This window comes from Thalia democratica, chromosome 9, assembly GCF_965202585.1.
Source record: "Thalia democratica chromosome 9, ktThaDemo2.hap1.1, whole genome shotgun sequence".
Lineage (NCBI taxonomy): Eukaryota > Metazoa > Chordata > Thaliacea > Salpida > Salpidae > Thalia > Thalia democratica.
This window is the reverse complement of record NC_139173.1, coordinates 37,194,931-37,214,636: the sequence shown is the minus strand read 5'-3', so window position 1 is coordinate 37,214,636 and position 19,706 is coordinate 37,194,931. Positions and strand designations below refer to the sequence as shown.

The window sequence follows — 19,706 nt, the reverse complement described above, 5'->3', positions numbered from 1 at the left end:
CTCAAATCCTCAAGCAAGTGTTCACCGGGGCTATAACAAAAAAACATCAACAAAGATGCAAACCTGCGATCATTTCCAACAGAGTAAACCTACAAACAGTAGTTGACAAAGCACAACAATTTAATACTAGGATAATTGCATTAAATTTTAAAGACTCTCTTAACTAAGAAACTATAAATACACTTTACTGTAATAACATTAATAAAAGCTAAAAAAAAAGTATAAAATTGAAGCTTTTAAATATTATATAGTTAAATTAAAGTAAAATAATAAAAAAACCAAAACAAAAAGCTTTTAAACTAGTTTCTGCAATAAAGTAAGTTGAAATAAGTTTTAACAAATAAGAAAACAATAAATCTACAATACACGTATGTTTACTAACAAATCTACACATGTTAGTTTTTCTTATCAACAAACCAAAACTAGCAAACATATATCATTATACACAAAACTAACCATAAGTATACTAAGATAAACACACAACAAGTAATAACTTCAACGATTAAGAAACAATTTGTTTAAGCATTTTAATGTTCTAATAAAAATCAAAAACACTATTTAAAATTTCTATTTATATGCAACAATGCAACATGTAGGTAAAATTTGAAAATATTTAAATGTGCTTTTCAGTTTTTTCTAGTTATTTTAGTAGTTATTTAAGTAAACTTAAATTTAAATAGATTTGAAATATTAAAAAATGTTTTAATTTGCATTTTTTAGTACGTTTTTCAAACAAAACCTATACTAATATTATGCTTTCATGGTTTGTGTTAGTTTTTTATTAGTAAAAAATAGTAAAATAATATTAAACTTTAGTTTTAAAATGTTTTAAAAGTTTTCAAATCATACTAATAATACACTTTTGCTATACATTTGAATTAACTCAATTTTATTATCTAATTTATCGCATAAAAATGTCACAAAATAATTTATTACAAATTTATACTTAACATAATTAGACCAGTTTTCAACATTTAGTTCTATAAAACTTGTACATACTACATAGCATATACAGATAAAATTTAGCCAAAACAAACAAGATATAAAAGTAAGAATTTTACAAGTAAATTTATATAATTATTAAAGTAAATTTTATAAAAGAAACTAGTAGTAAGCAATATTTTTTTTTTGTTTTCATTTCAAAATAACCAAAATATTAAAAATTTGAAGATCATTCAGAAAGTTTTGTTTTCTCAATATAGAATGCGCTATTTTATTCTTTATTAAAAACTTTGAAGTAATTTTTTAATATAAAAACAAAGTAGGATAGGTCGATTAGCCAAATGTTAACTTTTTAAACTCTAATTCTATTGTAGCTAAAGTAAACGAGTCATTTTCTCAAAGTTTTAAGTTCAAAAAGGAACTAGAAATAATTTTTTTGTACAAAAACAATTTTCAAGTATATGACTAGAACCAATCACTTAAAAACCTAACAATTTTTAACTGTTGTTTATCTTTACTTTTCATAACATTTAAAACCAAAATTGACTGAGTTTTTGGAACCTAATAAAAAATCATAAATTTCAAGTAAAATGATAGGTTGAACAACAAAATATCTAAAAGGTATTGCTTTTTGTAGATTACAATAAGAATCTCCGTACAATATAAATAAATTGGAATAAATAGCTAAAAAAAAAGCTTTGCAGAAAAATTGCTTGATTTCTATAAAAAATTTGCAAAAAATTACTTGATAATTAAGTTTTTAGTAAAACAAGATGTACATTTATTCAGTATTCTAAATTCTTTCTTTCCAGAATTTTGGCAACTACGCTTTATAGCATTACTAAGAACGGTAAAGGCTATTTATCTATATTAGACAATCTAGTTTAATATAAGTTGTATACATTATAAGTACTTTGATTTGCATAAAAAAATGTTTGTTGCAGCTATAGTTTAAAAATTTAGCGTTTTGATCATTTTGTTAAGTACATGCATTTTAAAGACAAGATATATTCTATTTTACTCGATAACCGAAAGGTTCTTCGTACACTAGGTCCTAGTGTAGGACACTTATGCAAAATCTTATTTTGCCTTGTGTCCAAATTTTAATAACTTGATATTATATTTTTCCTTTAAAAAAAACAACAAATAAATATAGTAAAACTAATTCCCTAAAAAACTATTTTTCACAAACAAAATAAGTGCTAGTTAAAATGATTTTTGTCTTTGATTTCTTGATTGAACTAGAAATAGCTTGTTTATGGGTGTGGCTAAGGGAAAATGAGAGAATCAAATGATAGATCAAGTGATCTACAGTCCAAAGTCCAGGAAAATGAGAGAATCAAATGAGAGATCGCGTGATTATTGGTAATTCTAGAAAAAGAATCGAAAAACTATAAACACGCCCAATCAGAGCGTGAAGCAGGTCATTTACCTCGAAACAAGCACGAAGCGACACTCTGCTGCTCGCAAATTTGAGCGTTAGCCGCCATCTTGGAAAATCTAGCTAAACTTTGGAAAAACTTTCTCTTGGCGCTCTGAACATTAGTCGCCATCTTGGAATAGCTAGATGACACCCGAGAAAACCTTCTTATTCAACAACGTCGACGGGGCGAACAACTCGATTTGAGTTGTTAACGTGCCATACTCATAAGCCTACGCATACTGTAGCAGACAACTTCTTTGGATCAATTTGAACACTGAATTCCACGATTGAGTCCTCAGCGTTCAAGGAAACAAACTTGAACATTTATCTTATCGAGCAAGCCCACACAGACTGTGGCGTCAACCTTAGCTACACTTCTACGAACAAGTTGTTTTCGTACTTTTAAATAATTCTGTCGTAATATTTATACATATTTATACTATCGTATCTACTTACTATTGTACTTGTATTGTAATATTTATACATATTTATATCATCGTGCCTATTTATATTGTATTTTATCGCCACGCTCCGTTCACGGAAAGGAAACGAAAGAAGATCAAGCCACGTTCATCAAGATTCTGTAAACGAGACGGACCAACGTCGAGTGCCAGAAACTGAGCGACCGGAGACCAGTGACACGTCAAGGAGGGAATACAGAGCACGTTTTCCTTCTAATTGTTAACTTTAAGTGTTTAGACTTATTGTGAGCTGTCATTGCGTTTATTTGTACATAATAAAACAATATTACTTAGTTTTATTATATTTAGTTATATAAATTATATAGTTATGTCCTTAAAACCCCTAAAAAAGGCATTAGTCTTGAAAGTGCCACGCACACCTTCGTGCACCGAAATGAGTTGTTCCGAGACTACTGCTAACCTGGAATCTGATGAGATTGTCGAGCCTGAGACAGAGGCAATTTCGAAGGAAATCAGTGAGGCTCCTAGTCCGGGTAACAATACTAGGACCAAATATTTTGAGCTTTTTTTTCATTTGACTAATGTTTTTTTATAAATCACATCTTAATCGGATTTTATCAAAAATATATAAACGTAGCTTAAAAAGAAAATAATTGGTATTTATTATTATTGTAAGGTTTTTTGTCGTAAGTAAATACCATTTGCAGTTTAAAAGTAAAATAGTCTTGTTCATTGTTAATTCGAAGCTTTTCGTCTTACTTCTATAAAACTTTATCAAGAATGAAAGATGAATTAGTAACTAATTTTGCAATAAGTTTGTAACTTGTAATATCTTGTAAGATTTGATGAAATATTGTCATAATATTACAAGTTAAAAACTCATTGCAAAACTAATTACTAATTCATCTTTCATTCTTGAAAAAGTTTTTATGGAAGTAAGATGAAAAGCTTCGAATTTACAATGAATAAAACTATTTTAACTTTAGTTCCAAATGGTATTTAATTACAAACTATTCGTTGTTTTGAAACTTTACCAAAATAAAAGCTAAACATTTTAATGAAAACTTTCTAAAAAACATTTTGCCGATATAATTTATTAATAAATTATTCAATTTATGTTTAATTTTTTTATCGACCTTTGTTTTTTGAAAGTGAACTAAAACAGTAAAAAAAGTTATAATTATACTAGTTTAGTTAATAATATTTTGATAAAATAATGTTTTCAAATTAGCTGGTTTCATCACTTAAAACGTTAAATAAAATTTTTTAATGTCTAATTATTTTCTATTCTTAAAACCAGCCAATTTTGTATATAAATTTTGAACAACTGATCTGAAACTAGACTTAAGTCTAAACTTTAAAAGCTTAAAGTTATCAAATATGAACACGTACATAGAGCAAACTGTATAATCAATAAAAAAACTACTGATTTTAAATTTTTTATGTATACTGCAAACAGAAATCTTAAAAAGTAATTTTAAACTTATATTTTTTATCTAAAAATTCTTTAAAAGTAATTAATTAGCAATTCCTAGTTTTTTTAGTCCCTGCTATTTCTTCAAATGAATTTTGATCAAAATAGTCCTTGCTTAGTTTTAAATATGTAATTAACCAAAATGGTCATATAGTAGTGAATGTTGAACAATTTTCAGAATGGTAAAATCAGCCCAACAAGCATTTTTGGAAAATCTTACATTAAACCAAGAAATACTTAACTTTTTAAAATTCCAAGCATTAGCCTCTGTTGACTGCATAAGTTAGTTTGTTTAATAATTATTATTCAAGCATATATCTTATAGGCACTTATTTTCTTGATAAAATTTGTGGTAATTCACATTAAAAAATTATGAAATATCTTTTATATTGAAGCTGAAATAGTTCTAAAGGACATGTTATTATTAGTTAAACCTTTTAAAGTTGATCAAAAAATATTGTTTCAAAGTACATTATTGATTTTACTAAAGCTTTTGTAGTTGTACAAATTTTGTTATTGTAATAGAAATTAAATGTTAATACCTTTTGAATTTTTGAGATAATTTTTATAAGTGTATGGTTGTATTAATAAGGCAGATTTCAATTTATTAATCAGTATGTTACCAAATTTATCTGTATTTCTTAAGCAGCCCTAAAAGTTCTATTTACTGGTTGGTAATATTTTTATTTACCTTATAATTTTTAAAATTCCTTAAGCTTGTACTTTTTAACTTTACTCAAATGTCATTTCAACTTTTCTGTTTTATATATCTAGTTTCATTTATAAAATTAAAGAATTACAATGATTAAACAATATAATTTTAAAATAATTTGCAATTTGAGTGTGACAAAAGCAATCTTATGTTTAATATATGTCAAAGTTACAATTTTGGTGAAGACTCTTGATAATTTTAAAAGTGAGAATCTGATTTAATTTTGTATAAAGTTTTACATAGAATTTTTCATAGTTATTTTTTACTTGAAATAGTTTATTAAATGTCCCCCCTACCCACTTGAAAATTTGGATATATATCAAAATATTAAACTATTTGAAATATAAAAAGTTTTGTAAACTAAAAAAGGTTATTAGTTATTTTGTGGGTAAATGAGGTAAATCAGTTATTTTAATGTAATTAATCAAAGGTAAAAAAACTTGTTTACCAAATGTTTAATTTTTGTATTATTAGCAAATTTTGGCTCTGGTATTGTCTAAAATCTAAAACAATAAATTAACCATTTTAAGACAACTTAATTAATTTTTACTGAGTATTTATTTATCCAGTCTTAACATATTTTTTTGTTAAGTAAACAATTGCCAAGACTTTGTTTACTTGAATATAAACCTTAAGACTCAAATATTTTCAACTTGTCTATTTGAGTTCTAAATCTTTTATACTATCTTAAAATAAATTAATAAATTTATTTTTAAAATTTATTAATAAATAAGACTGATAAATAACTAATTATTTTAATTTGTAAAAAATATACTAAACATTTAAATACCAGTAGATTTATTTATATTTATGAATTTTTTTTACAGTAGTAATTAGTTTTTAGATAAAGGTTATATTAAAATTAGTAACTAAAATTTTGCGTAATTTTAAATATTTTATTGGCTAATAAAATTTAATCAAATATTTTATTTTATTTATTCAACTAGGGTTGCCACCCATTCAGAACATCCAGGATATTTTGAATTTTATTTTTTATAAACATTGTTATAAATAATAACTAATTTTATCAGAATAGTTTTGATTTCATGAAAAACTTGAATAGTCTTAAATTTTTAGTAAACATTTTTTCAGATATTAAATGAAATTTAGATGACTTTAATCTCAATATTTTGTTATTTTGTAACTTAAATTGATAAATAATTTTTTTTATATTAAATTTAGAAAGTTAAAACAAGCAGGGTTGCCACAAAACCTAGAATCTTGGAATTTCACAAGTTACACAGAAGAAAAATCTAGTAAAACCTTGAATTTGAGAAACTTTGAAAAAAAAATCCTGGAAAAATCAGGAATTTTGAACAAAAATAACTAATAAACTTGAAAACACCTAGTATTTTAATTGATTTTTACATGTTAAGTTAATAGTAAATTTCAATTTGTCAAAAAGAATCTATCATATAGCTTTTTTGTCAACATTAAAAGGTTTTTTTAATTTAAAGTAGCTTTACAGTATCGTTTTAATGCTGTTTAACTATTTAAGACAGTTTTTTACCTTAAATTTGATTTAAAAATAGACCCAAAAATGTCTTGGAGAAAATTTGTCAAAAACCAGTGGCAACCCTGAGCAAACTTGACAAAAAAATCAGGATGACTTTAGACAGTTTAAGGTCACTCATAACAGTTTGTTAAAAGTACCGTTTAGAATAAGATTTATATGTTTTTAAATCTTTTAAACTAGCTGTTCATGGTAATTACTGAAAAACTTTAGATATAATAAATAAAAATCCACTGATAACAATATTTTTTACTTTTTATTTAAAAATAAGTGGCCTAATGTATTTAAACCCAAAGGTGTCCTTGAATATTCTGAGTACAAAATTAGAATAAATGACCTAGTTCTTAATAAAAATTCACAAATTTTCATACAAATCTTTGAAAATTCCAGAACTTTATTACAGTATCTTAACAATTTTTTTATCCCATTAAATACATTATTTTACTTAAAACTTAATTTTAAACTAAAAATAGACCATAAATTTGTACTTGCAAAAACCTGGAAGAAATTCAAAAAGCCTTGAAGAAAATTCTCAAAAATCAGTGGCCACCCTGTTTATAATTTTACAAATAACTCAAAGAAGTTTTTACTTATTTTTGAGTTTTATTCCAAAGTTTAAAGATAAAAGTTTTTGAGAATTAAATTTTGATTTGTATATCTATTTTTAAATTGAATTTGAAATAAGTGTTTTGGTCAAGTTATACTTTTAATTAGTATCTTAAGGGTTGTAATAAAACCTGGAATCCTGGAATTTCACAATTTATGCAAAAGAAAAATCTGAAAAAACCTGCAGTTTGAAAAATTTCAAAAAATCTGGAAAAACCTAGAATTTCCAACAAAAATTGTTGAAAAACCTGTTATTTCCAACTATTTTAACATGTTAGTAACAAAATTGTATTAGATAAATTTTCATTATTCAAATACTTAAATAAATCATTAATTTTTTTTCATTAAAACCACATTTAAATAAGTAAGCTTTACAGTATCTTATCAATGTCTTCAACTGTCAAAGACAGATTTTTAAACTTAGTTGTTTTTATACTAAAAATTACCAAAAAACTTTTATTTTAAGAAATGGAATGAACCTGTAAGAAATTGATAAAAATCCTTTACCAACTCTACATAAAAGTGAATAAAATATTTTAGAAAGACCAATTTTTGTTTATAATTGGTGTTGTTAAAAAAGTTATTGTAAACACCACTTGAAATAATGGAACAAAAAATAAATATACCTTTTTCAAAATGAATTCCGAATAATAAGTTAGTCAAATTAGTTCTAGCCAAATTTCAAACAAATTTTGCTTGAATATTAAATAATAAATAAATAAGAAAATTGCCACACTGTTACTTCAGCATAATATTTTAAGTTTAAATGAAGAGAGTTTATTAAATTTATTTAAATTTAAAAGGAAAAAAATTATTCATTTTAGGAACTTTTTATTTCTGGAATTATGACAACCCTGCATTAGTTTCTGTAAAACATTAAGTTTTACTAGTGCATTAAAGCATTTCAGTCAAATTTATGTGATACTTTGTACTGGAATGTTTCTTACAATACATATATCTTATCAGGGTTGCCACTCAACAACTATAAGTAGCTCAGGTCATTTTGATCATTTTTATAAAACTGAGATAGACACAGGCTTATATAAAGTTATTGTTCCAAAACTCAGGCTGGTATGTAAATTTATAATATGTCTAAGGCTAGTATTTTTGACTATAATTTTTTTTTCTAAAAATAAATTTCATTTTTTAGCTATGTCATTTTGTTATTATCTTTGTATTTCTAGGAGTTGAAGTTTGATGAACAATAATTTAGTTTTTGGGTTAAATAAATATTATTTTGCAAATTTTCTTTGTAAGCTGACTAAGGATGATTTTTTGTCTCAAAGAGTGATCACTATTTGTTAGTTATTTAAGAACTATCTTTTAGTTTTTATGCTTATAGAAATAACTGGCATGTGAAAACATCTTATGTCTTTTATTTTTAAATATAGTTAAGACAAGAGTTTTCATAAGACATTTAAAATATATAATACTTTTTATTTTTTTATTTTTTAGTAAAAAGTAAACTAAAGATTTGAAAATATCTTTTTTACATGGATGTATTAATGCATTTAAATTGAACAAAAAAAGTTTCTTTAAAAATTTTAATTACAAAGATTTTAAAATTAACATAATATTTTTTTCTTAAATATACAGCTGTTTTGTATAATTTTTTTCTGTCCCTGGTATAACTTTTACCAAAATGGCTCTTAATTAAATATTTAGCCTTTTTGTATGAATTAAAAAACTCATGCTCACACTACTTTTTGTATTGCATCCTTGAAAAGTTATAGTACATAAAAGTCTTTTATTCTTATCATAGTAAGTATTCAGGTTAGCTATATTGAGTTTTTGATAATTAAATATGTCTTTAATTTAATAAAATATAAGTATCAAAATTTCAAGGTGGCAGTTACTAGCTATTTTCATATGTATTTAAACATAACCTAAGCAAAAGGTTGATATAAATTTTTTAAAACAGTTTTAGTTATTGTTAGTTAAACTTTCATTTGACCATAAACTACTTTATTTTGCTTTTCATTCTGTAACATGTTTTTACATTAAATGTCAACTACTAAGTCTTAATATTTGTAAAAAAAAGTTAAATCAATAGTCATGGAAATTTGGTAAACATACAATTCTAAAATTTTTTAGATAAGACTAAACTGAAGTACCAAGGTTTTATAAAGATTTTCAACTTTCAAGACTGCCAAACTTAAATAAGCCTGTAATTTTTGGTATTCTGTTTTTGACTAATTTACTGCTTGAAAAATTTGAACTTAAACTGTAATATATACAGTAACAGCTATGTTGTACATATGTGTTTTAGCTATCATAGCTGTAGAAGCTGTCTGGATATGATGTGAAAATAATATTTTAATAGTTATTATGCAAAGTTAATTTTCAACCATAAAATTCTAACTTTAATCTATGGTGAAAACTTTTACTGCATATAATTTAAAAAGTATTAAGTTTGATAGTTATATGAAGTTATTCATACTGAAGCAAAAAAATTTATAACATAGAACTTAAAATCTTAAATTTTTATGAAATGTCATGTTTTTTAAATTTAAAATTTCCCACGTACTCAGGATAACTCAAGCTAGTTTAAAAATTATGAAAAACTCTTGCTGACTTTTAGTCAGTTTGTTATTTTTAAACTCTCAAACTAGTTTTCATAACTTAAGGTCTTCTTTTCTCCTAAAAAATATACTTCTTTTTAACTTCTTTAGTTAATATTTTACTTTGGTATTTGAGCTTGATTAATGGTACTTTTCAAATCTAGGCTCATATTTTTTAATGTAAATTTACTTGTATAAACTCATGCTGGCTTGATGTTGCTCTGTAAACTAGCTTTTTGTTTGAAGAGGTGCAACACTTCAATAATATAATCATAAAGATTATTTACCATTTGAAAAGTATTTTAAAAAAACTAGTCAAGTGTTAAACAAATAAAAAAAAAAGGATTTAATTTTATAATTAAATTTCTTGAAACCTAAAATTTTATTATACTTGATACATTTTTTTCCAACAGATTTAAGTAAATTTTTAAGTACTTCACTCTACTCTGCATTTACTCTCATCAACAAAACCCAACCATGCCATTGAAGATCGACCTCTTGAACCCGTCCTTCGAGGAGGAGCAGCGCAAACACAAGAAGAAGAGGCTGGTTCAGTCGCCAAACTCCTACTTCATGGATGTCAAGTGCCCCGGATGCTACAAGATCACCACCGTCTTCAGCCACGCTCAGACCGTTGTTGTGTGCTCTGGGTGCTCTGCCGTTCTCTGCCAGCCCACCGGAGGAAAGGCGAGGTTGACTGAAGGATGCTCTTTTAGGAAGAAGTAGAACTGTTTAGTTCTATTTGAAAAAGTCAGCTTGGCCCCACACCAAAAAAGTATTAGCTTCATTTCAACTTGATAGACAATTGGTCAGGCTGACTTTAAAACTCGAGTTTCACACAATGAATTAACACCTAACTATCCTACTTTCCACTGGAATAATCTTGGAAAAACTGATTTACTTGGATAATATCACTTGATGCCTTCTTGGGTGATCTATACAACTTAATGAACATTTAATAGTAACATTTTAATGTTTAGATTAATTTTTTGTGTAAATAGTGTATAATTAGTTGTGTTATTTATCGTGTGTTAACCATCTTAGTATGAATTTAGCAAAGTTTTTGGTGTGCTTTTACAACTGGTAAATAAATTTTAAGGTTTTAGTTTAAGTAAAGGAAGAAGAAAGAAGATGTTAATATTGTCAGAAAGTGCAGCTGGTTACGCAGTATTTAAGGTAAAAATATATTTAAATAAATATTAAAAATTTTTTTTTGTGTTTATTATCATAAAATCATGGAGCCAACTGTTAAATTTTAACTAAAATTGGTTAATTACAGAAAAATGATTTATTTGAGGTAAAGTTTAAGTCCTATCAAGAACTAAGTTGTTAATTTTTTTAAATTGAATGTTAAGTTGTACCAAAAATATTAAAACTTGAATTGTTTTTAGATACAATTTCATTTCTAGTTAAGCAAGGCTACCAACTGTATGTTTATTTATTTCAGGTAAAAGATGGTTTCAAGTTCAAAACAGTGGAAAATGTAGAAGAATATTTCAACAACCCATCCAATGACACTGCATCTCCGTATGTTTAATTTTATATTAATTAAAAAAGATTAAGATAACAAAAAAAGATTAAATTAAATGTTAGCCAGTAACAACTAAAATATTTTTAAATTTTTAAAAAATTAAAACTCTAGTTTTTTATATATTAACTGAAAAAACAACAAATTTGGAGTATCATAATTAATTCCAATTTAAACCTCTTTATGAAAACAGATTCTGAGTATTATATTTTTTTAACTTGTGATTTTTGACACAGATTTGAGTTGTTGGTTCACAAGCGTTTCGAAAATTTGGAATCCGCAGTCAGAGGTAACTTAAATCAAAATATTTCAAAATTTTAGGTCTTATTTAGTAATTATGATTTTTTTTAACCTCCTAAATCATATGTAATTTTATCTATAGTACCATGTAGCATCCAAATCAGTTAAATATCCATCTTATCAGTAGTATTTATCTTTTTAAGTTAATGTCATTCTTTGTAGCATCTGCTGAGACTGCCAACAACAAATCAAACGACATTCTCGTTTCAACAATAAATGAGGCAATTCAGGACAACATGAAAAAACAAACCCTTGTAGTATCCAACACAAACATTGGTAACCTTATCAAAGTAAGATTTTATTTAATTGTTAATTTAAACTGTTTAATTTAAGTTTGTTTTGATAACAATAATTAATTTTGGAAAATATTTATCATACGGTAATGTCAATAGTACCACTAGATTATTGCATTAGCTTGATAATAGTTTTTCAGATTCACCATATGTTCGAACATTTTTTCCATGTTACAACAAAATAATTTAATTTGATAGTTCAGCATGGCAAAACATACTATATTATTGCCTGATAAACATAAATTTTTCATATATGTTATAACAGGAAGCACTAGGTGAAGAAAAACTTAGCCAAATAAAATTCAAGTCTGGAGATTTCGCTTTGGAGCTTTTGAGAGGAATCAACTCTAATGCTGCTAAATTGCTCGGAGGTAGTTTGTTTATTTTAATTTGAATTATAAACAAAAAGCTAATTATATGATATTTAATGTACAACTTGAAATTTATTTTTTACTAAACCAGATTCATAAGAAGATAGTAAACTAAATAATTAATTTCTTGAAAGTTTTTCATAAATTGTCAGTACAAACTAAATCAGAAAAGTTTTATTCATGTAAAGTTAACAAAGCGCTTTACTTTACAACATGATTTTATTTAGGAAATTCGCAGCAGTTTGGTTTTTAAATCAAACGTCCCCAGATAAATCTTAAACTTTCAATTTTGATAAAGCTAAATTTTAATTAATTTTGATTTTGGTACCATGATAAAAGTAAACTAGTATTATGCTACAGCTACAATTATATTTGAAAAGTCTTTTTGAGATAACGCGAGACTGTGTTAGCTTTAATTAATAGCTAATGCAGTAAGGTTGTCACATAAATTAAGCAAGGTTTTAATGTACTTCTGGCTATTCGTACAACTAAACCAGCACTAACACGGTAACAGGGTATTATTAAATTAATATATTTAATAATCATATACATTACTAAATGCTGGTGAGAGTTACATTGCTTCATAATATTTATTTTATTTTTTTGTTGCTGCTTGATAAAAAAAACCTTTTTAACCTTGTAATTTTTTTAAATGCTTCTATATGTTTTTAAGAACATAGTATTATGGATATGAATATAATTATATCTTTTTAGTCATAGTTTCAACACATGTCACACTTAAGCTAAAAATTTTAATTCACATTTTATGTTTTGAAATGTCATTAAGAGACTTGGTATTTTAATACAACCAAGTTTTATATTATAACCTTAAACACAGCTTCAGGAAGTTATAATAATATATTTATAACCAAATAACAATTTATTTGATACATAGATCCTAATAAACTTAAGGGTTATATTATGAAATTTCTAAAAGTTTCCTAAAGCAGTCAAATGCATCATTATAACACTTAAGACTCGATTTATAAAATAAACAGATAAATAAATATTTATGTGTTACCAATGATGATTTCAAAGCATTGAGGTGCTAATTGATACTGAACAATTATATAAATTATTCTCGCATGTTTCTGAAAATTTTAAAGTACTCAGAGGAATGTATTATAACAATTAAAACTTGTATTACTAATAACTTATATATTATCAGATGTTTCTGAGGAAGATTTGAAAGCACTGAGGTGCGGTCTTGCCCACAACGTTTCTCGTTACAAGATCAAGTTCTCTCCCGACAAGGTCGATACCATGATTGTGCACGCCGTCTGTTAGTTTTTAGTTTGTATTATATATCCGTTTGTATTTATGTTTTGTTTAGTGTATCTGTAAAAGAATCTCAGAATTAAGTATTTAGGAGCCGAGCAGTATAATCGTTATATTAATAGTAATCTGAAAAACAATACTATTTCTACTTCTGTTAATAATATTTATAAAAATTTGATCTCTATTAATTTAACAAGGCTGATCAAAAAAATACAGACACATCTTATAATCACATTCCTGATTTATTTATATAATTAAATTTTTTATCACATTTCCTATAAATATTACACTGATTGGCTCAGACAACATATTGTTTAATCAGCATAAATTTTAAAATACCAATTAATTTAAACATACTGTTGATCAACATGAATTTTATAAATATTGTCTTCTTCACAGCCCTCCTCGACGAAGTAGACAAGGAGCTGAACAACTACGTCATGAGACTGCGTGAGTGGTACGGGTGGCATTTCCCCGAGATGACCAAGATCGTCACCGACCCCGTTGCCTACTGCAACGTCATAATGAAGTGCTCGATGAGGCAGAACATCAAGAAGGAGAACTTGGAGGAAATTCTCCCCGCCGACGTTGAGGAGAAGGTAATTTTGTTTGATTTTAATTATTGTTGATATTAAGTTATGTAGTGTATATTAGGTTTCCTTTTTCTGTATGTTAGAAGTTGTTTTTTTAATTTTAAGAAAAGCTCAAAATATAATTTTTTGTTTACACTCTTAGATTAAAAAAGAGCTCTTGTGTCTATTGAGACAAAAAAAACATTTTTTTGCTTTACATTAAATTCAAATAATTTCAAATATGTTATAACAATATATATATTAATTATTTTTTAGTTGAAACAAGCCGCCGAGATCTCCATGGGAACCGAAATTTCCGAGGAAGATGTCATCAACATCAAATCCCTCGCCTACCAGGTTTGTACATAAGAATATTAGGTATATAAATTAAAATAATTTTAATTTATTTTAATCAACATAAAACCACTTGATAGCCAGTTTGTGCTTTAAGGAAATGTCTTGTATAAACATATTAGGTATATAAGTTCAATTAAATTTTTTCCAAACATAAGGTTTTCAACAAATTCACTTACCAGATTTGTACAGCCAGTAAAATTACAAAAATTGGTGTATGATAAGGTATTTTCTTAACAAAAAAATCTAATGACACTTTAATATTCTTGGAAATAAATAATTTGGCATAAGCCTGCTCTTAAGATTGTTTAGCTCAAATTAAATAATGAGTTGTTGAGATGCTAATGGGCTGGTCTAGCTTGCATGTAGCTAGACTAAATTGTGTCTCATAAATCAAACAGGTTTAGACCACGTATAACCACCGCTAACACAGTAACAGGGTATTATTAAATTAATATATATTTAGTATTCATATACCCTACTAGTTACTGGTGAGCGTTACATTCTGTTGTTTTAAAGTCTGCATCTTACAACGGTACAGCTGTTGTGGCTGTTAAAAAATCTTGTTTTTGCCTTGAAAGTTTGTGTATAAAAAACCAAAGAAGTTAAACAAGTTTCAATAACACATTATCTGTCTGTTTACTGAGCATCTTATTTAAACTGTATGAAATTTATTTGACCTAATATTAAAAAAAAAAACATGTTTTAATAACTAATGTAATGTATACTGTTTTTTTGTTTAAAATTGTCAACATCACTGCTTCATTCAACAGGTAATTATGCTCTTTCTTTATAATAAATTTTATATAATGCGTTTCTCTTCAACAGGTAATTGAGTTCACAGACTGATCAATTCATCCCTATATATTACTGAAAGCTCTGTTGCATCATTTTTTTTAAACTGTGTTTCTATTCAACAGGTAATTGAGTTCACAGACTACAGAGCCCACCTCCAATCCTACTTGAGCCAGAGGATGACCGCAATCGCACCAGCCACCACCATGTTGCTTGGAGATCTTGTTGGAGCTAGACTCATCGCTCACAGTGGTAAGTTAAATATTTTAACGGGTGCTAAAGCTTGTTGCTCATACTAATTATTTTATATGAGGAAAAAGGTCATTTGCGTTATAGGACATGAGATCTCTTGTAATTAATTTAAACTTTTCAAGTATAATAATTTGTATCTAAATATATTTGTTGTTTTAAACCTTTCACAAAAACATATATATATATATAATAAGCAAAATTTTCTTGTGATAGAAAAACAAAAATTAAGTTTTGTTGTAGGTTAATAAGGTATTAAACAAAGTATTTATACTAAATTTTTCCCCAGGTTCCCTTGTAAGCCTCGCCAAGGCCCCGGCATCCACCATCCAGATTTTGGGGGCGGAAAAGGCGCTTTTCAGGGCGCTGAAGACCAAAAAGAACACCCCGAAGTACGGGCTGGTGTACCACGCCGCTTTTGTCAGTCAGGCTTCAGCCAAGAACAAGGTTTGTATAAAATAAAGTTTGAAAATAATTAATATACTAGTATCAGTATATTTAAATTAATCTAAAATAAAATTAAGTATTATTCAGCTAAGAACAAAGTATGAAGAAAATAATTAAATAAGTATTGAATACACGAAACTGTCGGTATGATTAAATTGTTCCAATAACTTCAAAGTTTTATTCACGTGAAAAGTTAACTAAAGTAAAAGTCATAAAACAAAATATGTATCCTATTAAATATTGTATAGCGATTAAAAATTTATCCAGTACATTAACTTCGAATAAAAAAAGTTTTACTCCTTGTTTTTGTTTGTCCCCCAGAAATAGGTTTTTCATCGCTTTTCTAGTTAAGGATTATTTTTTTATTTTTCACATTCACACCAAAAAACAGGGCAAGGTGTCGCGCAAGCTGGCGAACAAGGCGGCCATCGCCATCAGGACTGACGCGCTGGCGGAAGACGAGCAGGCTCACGTGGGAGTGGAGCTGATGGAGAAGATGCAGAAGCAGTTCAACGCGCTGGAGGGGAAGTCGGCGGTGACGAACGCGGTGAAGCAGGCCGCCAAGACGGAGAAGTACGAGAACGAGAGCAAGGTGCGTGATTGGTTAATATAAAAATAAATATTAAAGAGTAAATATTTATTAAATTAAATTTATTAAAATTGATTATTGCCTGGTTCACTGAAGTTTTTAAAACTAAATAAAATATTGAGTACTGATGGTAAATAGTATGATAATGAGAGCAAGGTTTGAATAGAGTAAAAATTATCATTTTGAATTAAATTGATTGTTTGCTTTATGGTAATTATATGTTTGTTGAAATAAATTAAATTATATATTGCATCGATTAGATGGCTTGATGGTTTTTAATAATTAAATCTAGTTTTAAAATATTTAAATTACCAAAACCACATGTTTTTTTTCTCTGCTCACTAACAGTTTGGTTAAAAATAATTGGTTATATTAAGTTAAGTAGAATAATTGTTAATTTTTTTTATTAAAAAGTGATGATTTTAAAATATTTTTCTTTAAGGTTGTCAAATACGAAGCCAAGGACTCTACTATGCCTGCCGCTGAAAACGTAAAAGTTGAAGTTAAAGAAGGTAATAAAAATACATTTAAAATTTGCAAATCATAAGGTCATGAATTTAACTTAATAATTATTAATCTTGAGTGTTTTAATGTTTGATTATGTTTAATAAACTATATTGTAGACAAAAAATATTTTAACTGTTTTAACCACTTTTAACACTCTACTTTTTATTTTATTACTTTTTTATATATTATAAACACATTTCTTTTATTTCAGAGCCAAACGCCGACGATGTCCAAACACCAAGCGTAAGTTTTTATTTTATTCTATTAAAAACTTTTTATTAAACATACTTAAGGTTTAGAATTAGGGTTTTTGCTCCTTAATTTGGTACAAGATTTTCAATATTGTCCGAGATGAGCTGTTTAGCTTGAATATAACTAACATAAATAAATATTGTTGATATTAATAGAAAGTGGTTTAATTTTTTGTGCAAAAAAAGATTATAGCAACATAATGCTACGTAAAGGTTTTTTTTAATGTTAGCTATTTGAGATAAACATACAACTATGTTAGCTTTTATATATAACTAATGTAGTGACCACATGTCTCAAAAATCAAACAAGGTTTGTTGTGCAGGGAGGGTGCAATTAAACCACCGCTAACATGGTAACAGGGTATTATTAAATTTATATATATTTAGTATTCATATACCCTACTAGTTACTGGTGAGCGTTACATTCTGTCATTAAAATTTTGATTTAGATACCACTGATTGTTGTTTGTATCAGTAAAAGATTATTAGAAGTTTTGACTATGAACAACTTTTTTTTTAATTTCTTTTAGAGTTATAACCAAAAATTGTTAACTATTTTAACAGAAAAAAGAAAAGAAAAAGAAAAAAAAGAGGAAGAGCGAACTCGATGTTACCGTAAGTTAAATAAAATTAATTATGTTTAACAATTCATCATATGTTCAATGAGATGGTTCAGTATTTCTTAAATAAAAACAATAAGTTTTAATAGTTTATGATAAAATTTGATATTATTTATCAACTCATCATCAATGAGATGGTTCAGTATATCTTTGATAATGATAAGTTTGAATAATTTTTAATAAAACTAATAATATATATCAATGCATCAACTGGTAAAGGTTTCAGTACTTTTTAAACATAAAAACTTACAGCCAAAGTTTTACTATTATTTTAAAATTGTATATTTCAGGTCAAATCCGAAGCCGAGGAAGCGACTGAGACACCCAAGAGCGAGGTTTGTATTCTTAAATATTACCAAATTTTTTTATTAATCAAAGTTGTTAATGTTTCTTTATCCATCTTGAAGTTACTATTATATATTTTATGTTATGTTGTTTTCAAGTAAAATGGCTGTGTGATTTTTTTTTGTTATATGATACTTTTTTATTTGTAAAATATTAAATAAAATAAAGAGTATAAATGTATATATTTATTTATAGAAAAAGAAGAAGAAAAAGAAGAAGCTGATTGAAGAAATTGAAGAGGCTGAAGTCAAAGTTGAGGTTTATATTTATTTTTATTAATAAATAGCATATAATACTCAGGGATATGCTGAAACTTGACTAATTTTAGTTTCAAGTAAACATTTTTTAGAAAAAGTTAATTTTAATAAGTATTTTAAGCTGAATTTTAAAAACAGTTACAAAAAATTATTAATATTTGAAGAGAAATGATTTAATTAATATTGATTATTTTTTTAGACTGAAACACCAAAAAAGAAGAAGAAGAGGAAAGTTGAAGAATCTGCTGAAAATGGAGATGCCGCCGCTGAGGTAAAAATATAAATTAAATATTAAATAAAGTATTAGTAATTTATAAAGTAATAAATAAACGCTGGTAGTCTCAATCAGTTTGCTGAGATTAAAAATTATTACACTGTTCCATATTCTTATTTAGTTTTATCAATATTATATATTAAAGCTCAAATGTGTCACTAAAAATTATTGATTTTTGTACCAAAGTTTTTGATGTCTAAATGTTGTAATTTTAAAAATATTCTGTTTAATAGTATAATTAACATAACATTATGGTTTCTTTTTTCTTCACTAAACAGATGAAAATTGGCATCAAAGTCATTTTGAGGTAAAAATGTTAAAAAAAAAATGTTTTTAAATTTAATCAGCAATAAGTAAAAACATATATATACAATTCAATTTAAACAAGTTTTTATTTGTATATGTGACCTTAATACAAAACTTTAAAAATAGTTGGTCGTAGTCTGAAAATATTTTGTAAAGTATACTACTAAATAATAATAAATTTATTAATTATTTTACTAATTTTTTTACTAATTTTTCAGCCCGAAAAGAAGAAAAAGAAGAAGAAGAAGAAGTCCATCGCAGCTGCTGAAGAATAAATACTTGCACCCCGAGAGCTTTAGATGAAATTATAAATTAGGATTATTGTATAGAAATTTTAGTCTAATGTTTAGCATTGTTAGGTGCTTGTTTGTTTAAATGAATAAATTTAGATTATAAGTTGTTGACAATGGTGTTTCTTTTTTTTCGTTGTAAATAAACATGCTCATATTAGATATTTATTTGTATTTGTTTTTGTCCTGATTTAAACTGAAAACTTGAAAATGAATCAAATAAGGATGTATGACTCTTATCATAAAGTTCTGTCACAATAAGCACATTGGGAATTCAAGGGGGATTAAGATTCTCATAGGTCAGAGATCATTTAGATTGAAAAACTACTTTATAAACTATCAGTATTCAATTGATAAATATAGTTCATTATTCCAAAAAACCTAAATAAAGTGCGCAATTTTACCACCCTGCATAGAGTCTTCAGCG

General features: G+C 26.4%; 2 protein-coding genes across 2 annotated transcripts; both read left to right on the top strand.

Moving 5' to 3' along the window:
• Positions 1–10,070: 10,070 nt before the first annotated feature.
• LOC145844581 (small ribosomal subunit protein eS27-like) lies at positions 10,071–10,752 on the top strand. Its single transcript, XM_082951978.1, has one exon. The coding sequence runs from the start codon at positions 10,131–10,133 to the stop codon at positions 10,377–10,379; it is 249 nt and encodes an 82-aa protein (XP_082808104.1). The 5' UTR covers positions 10,071–10,130; the 3' UTR covers positions 10,380–10,752.
• A 2-nt stretch (positions 10,753–10,754) lies between these two features.
• LOC145844580 (uncharacterized) lies at positions 10,755–19,443 on the top strand. The gene is made up of 18 exons (XM_082951976.1): positions 10,755–10,829; positions 11,101–11,180; positions 11,418–11,470; positions 11,644–11,771; positions 12,040–12,145; positions 13,314–13,427; positions 13,823–14,022; positions 14,272–14,352; positions 15,270–15,396; positions 15,683–15,840; positions 16,232–16,432; positions 16,872–16,941; positions 17,148–17,179; positions 17,752–17,802; positions 18,098–18,142; positions 18,348–18,410; positions 18,609–18,680; positions 19,208–19,443. Exons 1-18 carry the CDS (start codon positions 10,785–10,787, stop codon positions 19,262–19,264), a joined length of 1,683 nt encoding a protein of 560 aa, XP_082808102.1. The 5' UTR covers positions 10,755–10,784; the 3' UTR covers positions 19,265–19,443.
• The last annotated feature ends 263 nt before the right edge of the window (positions 19,444–19,706 follow it).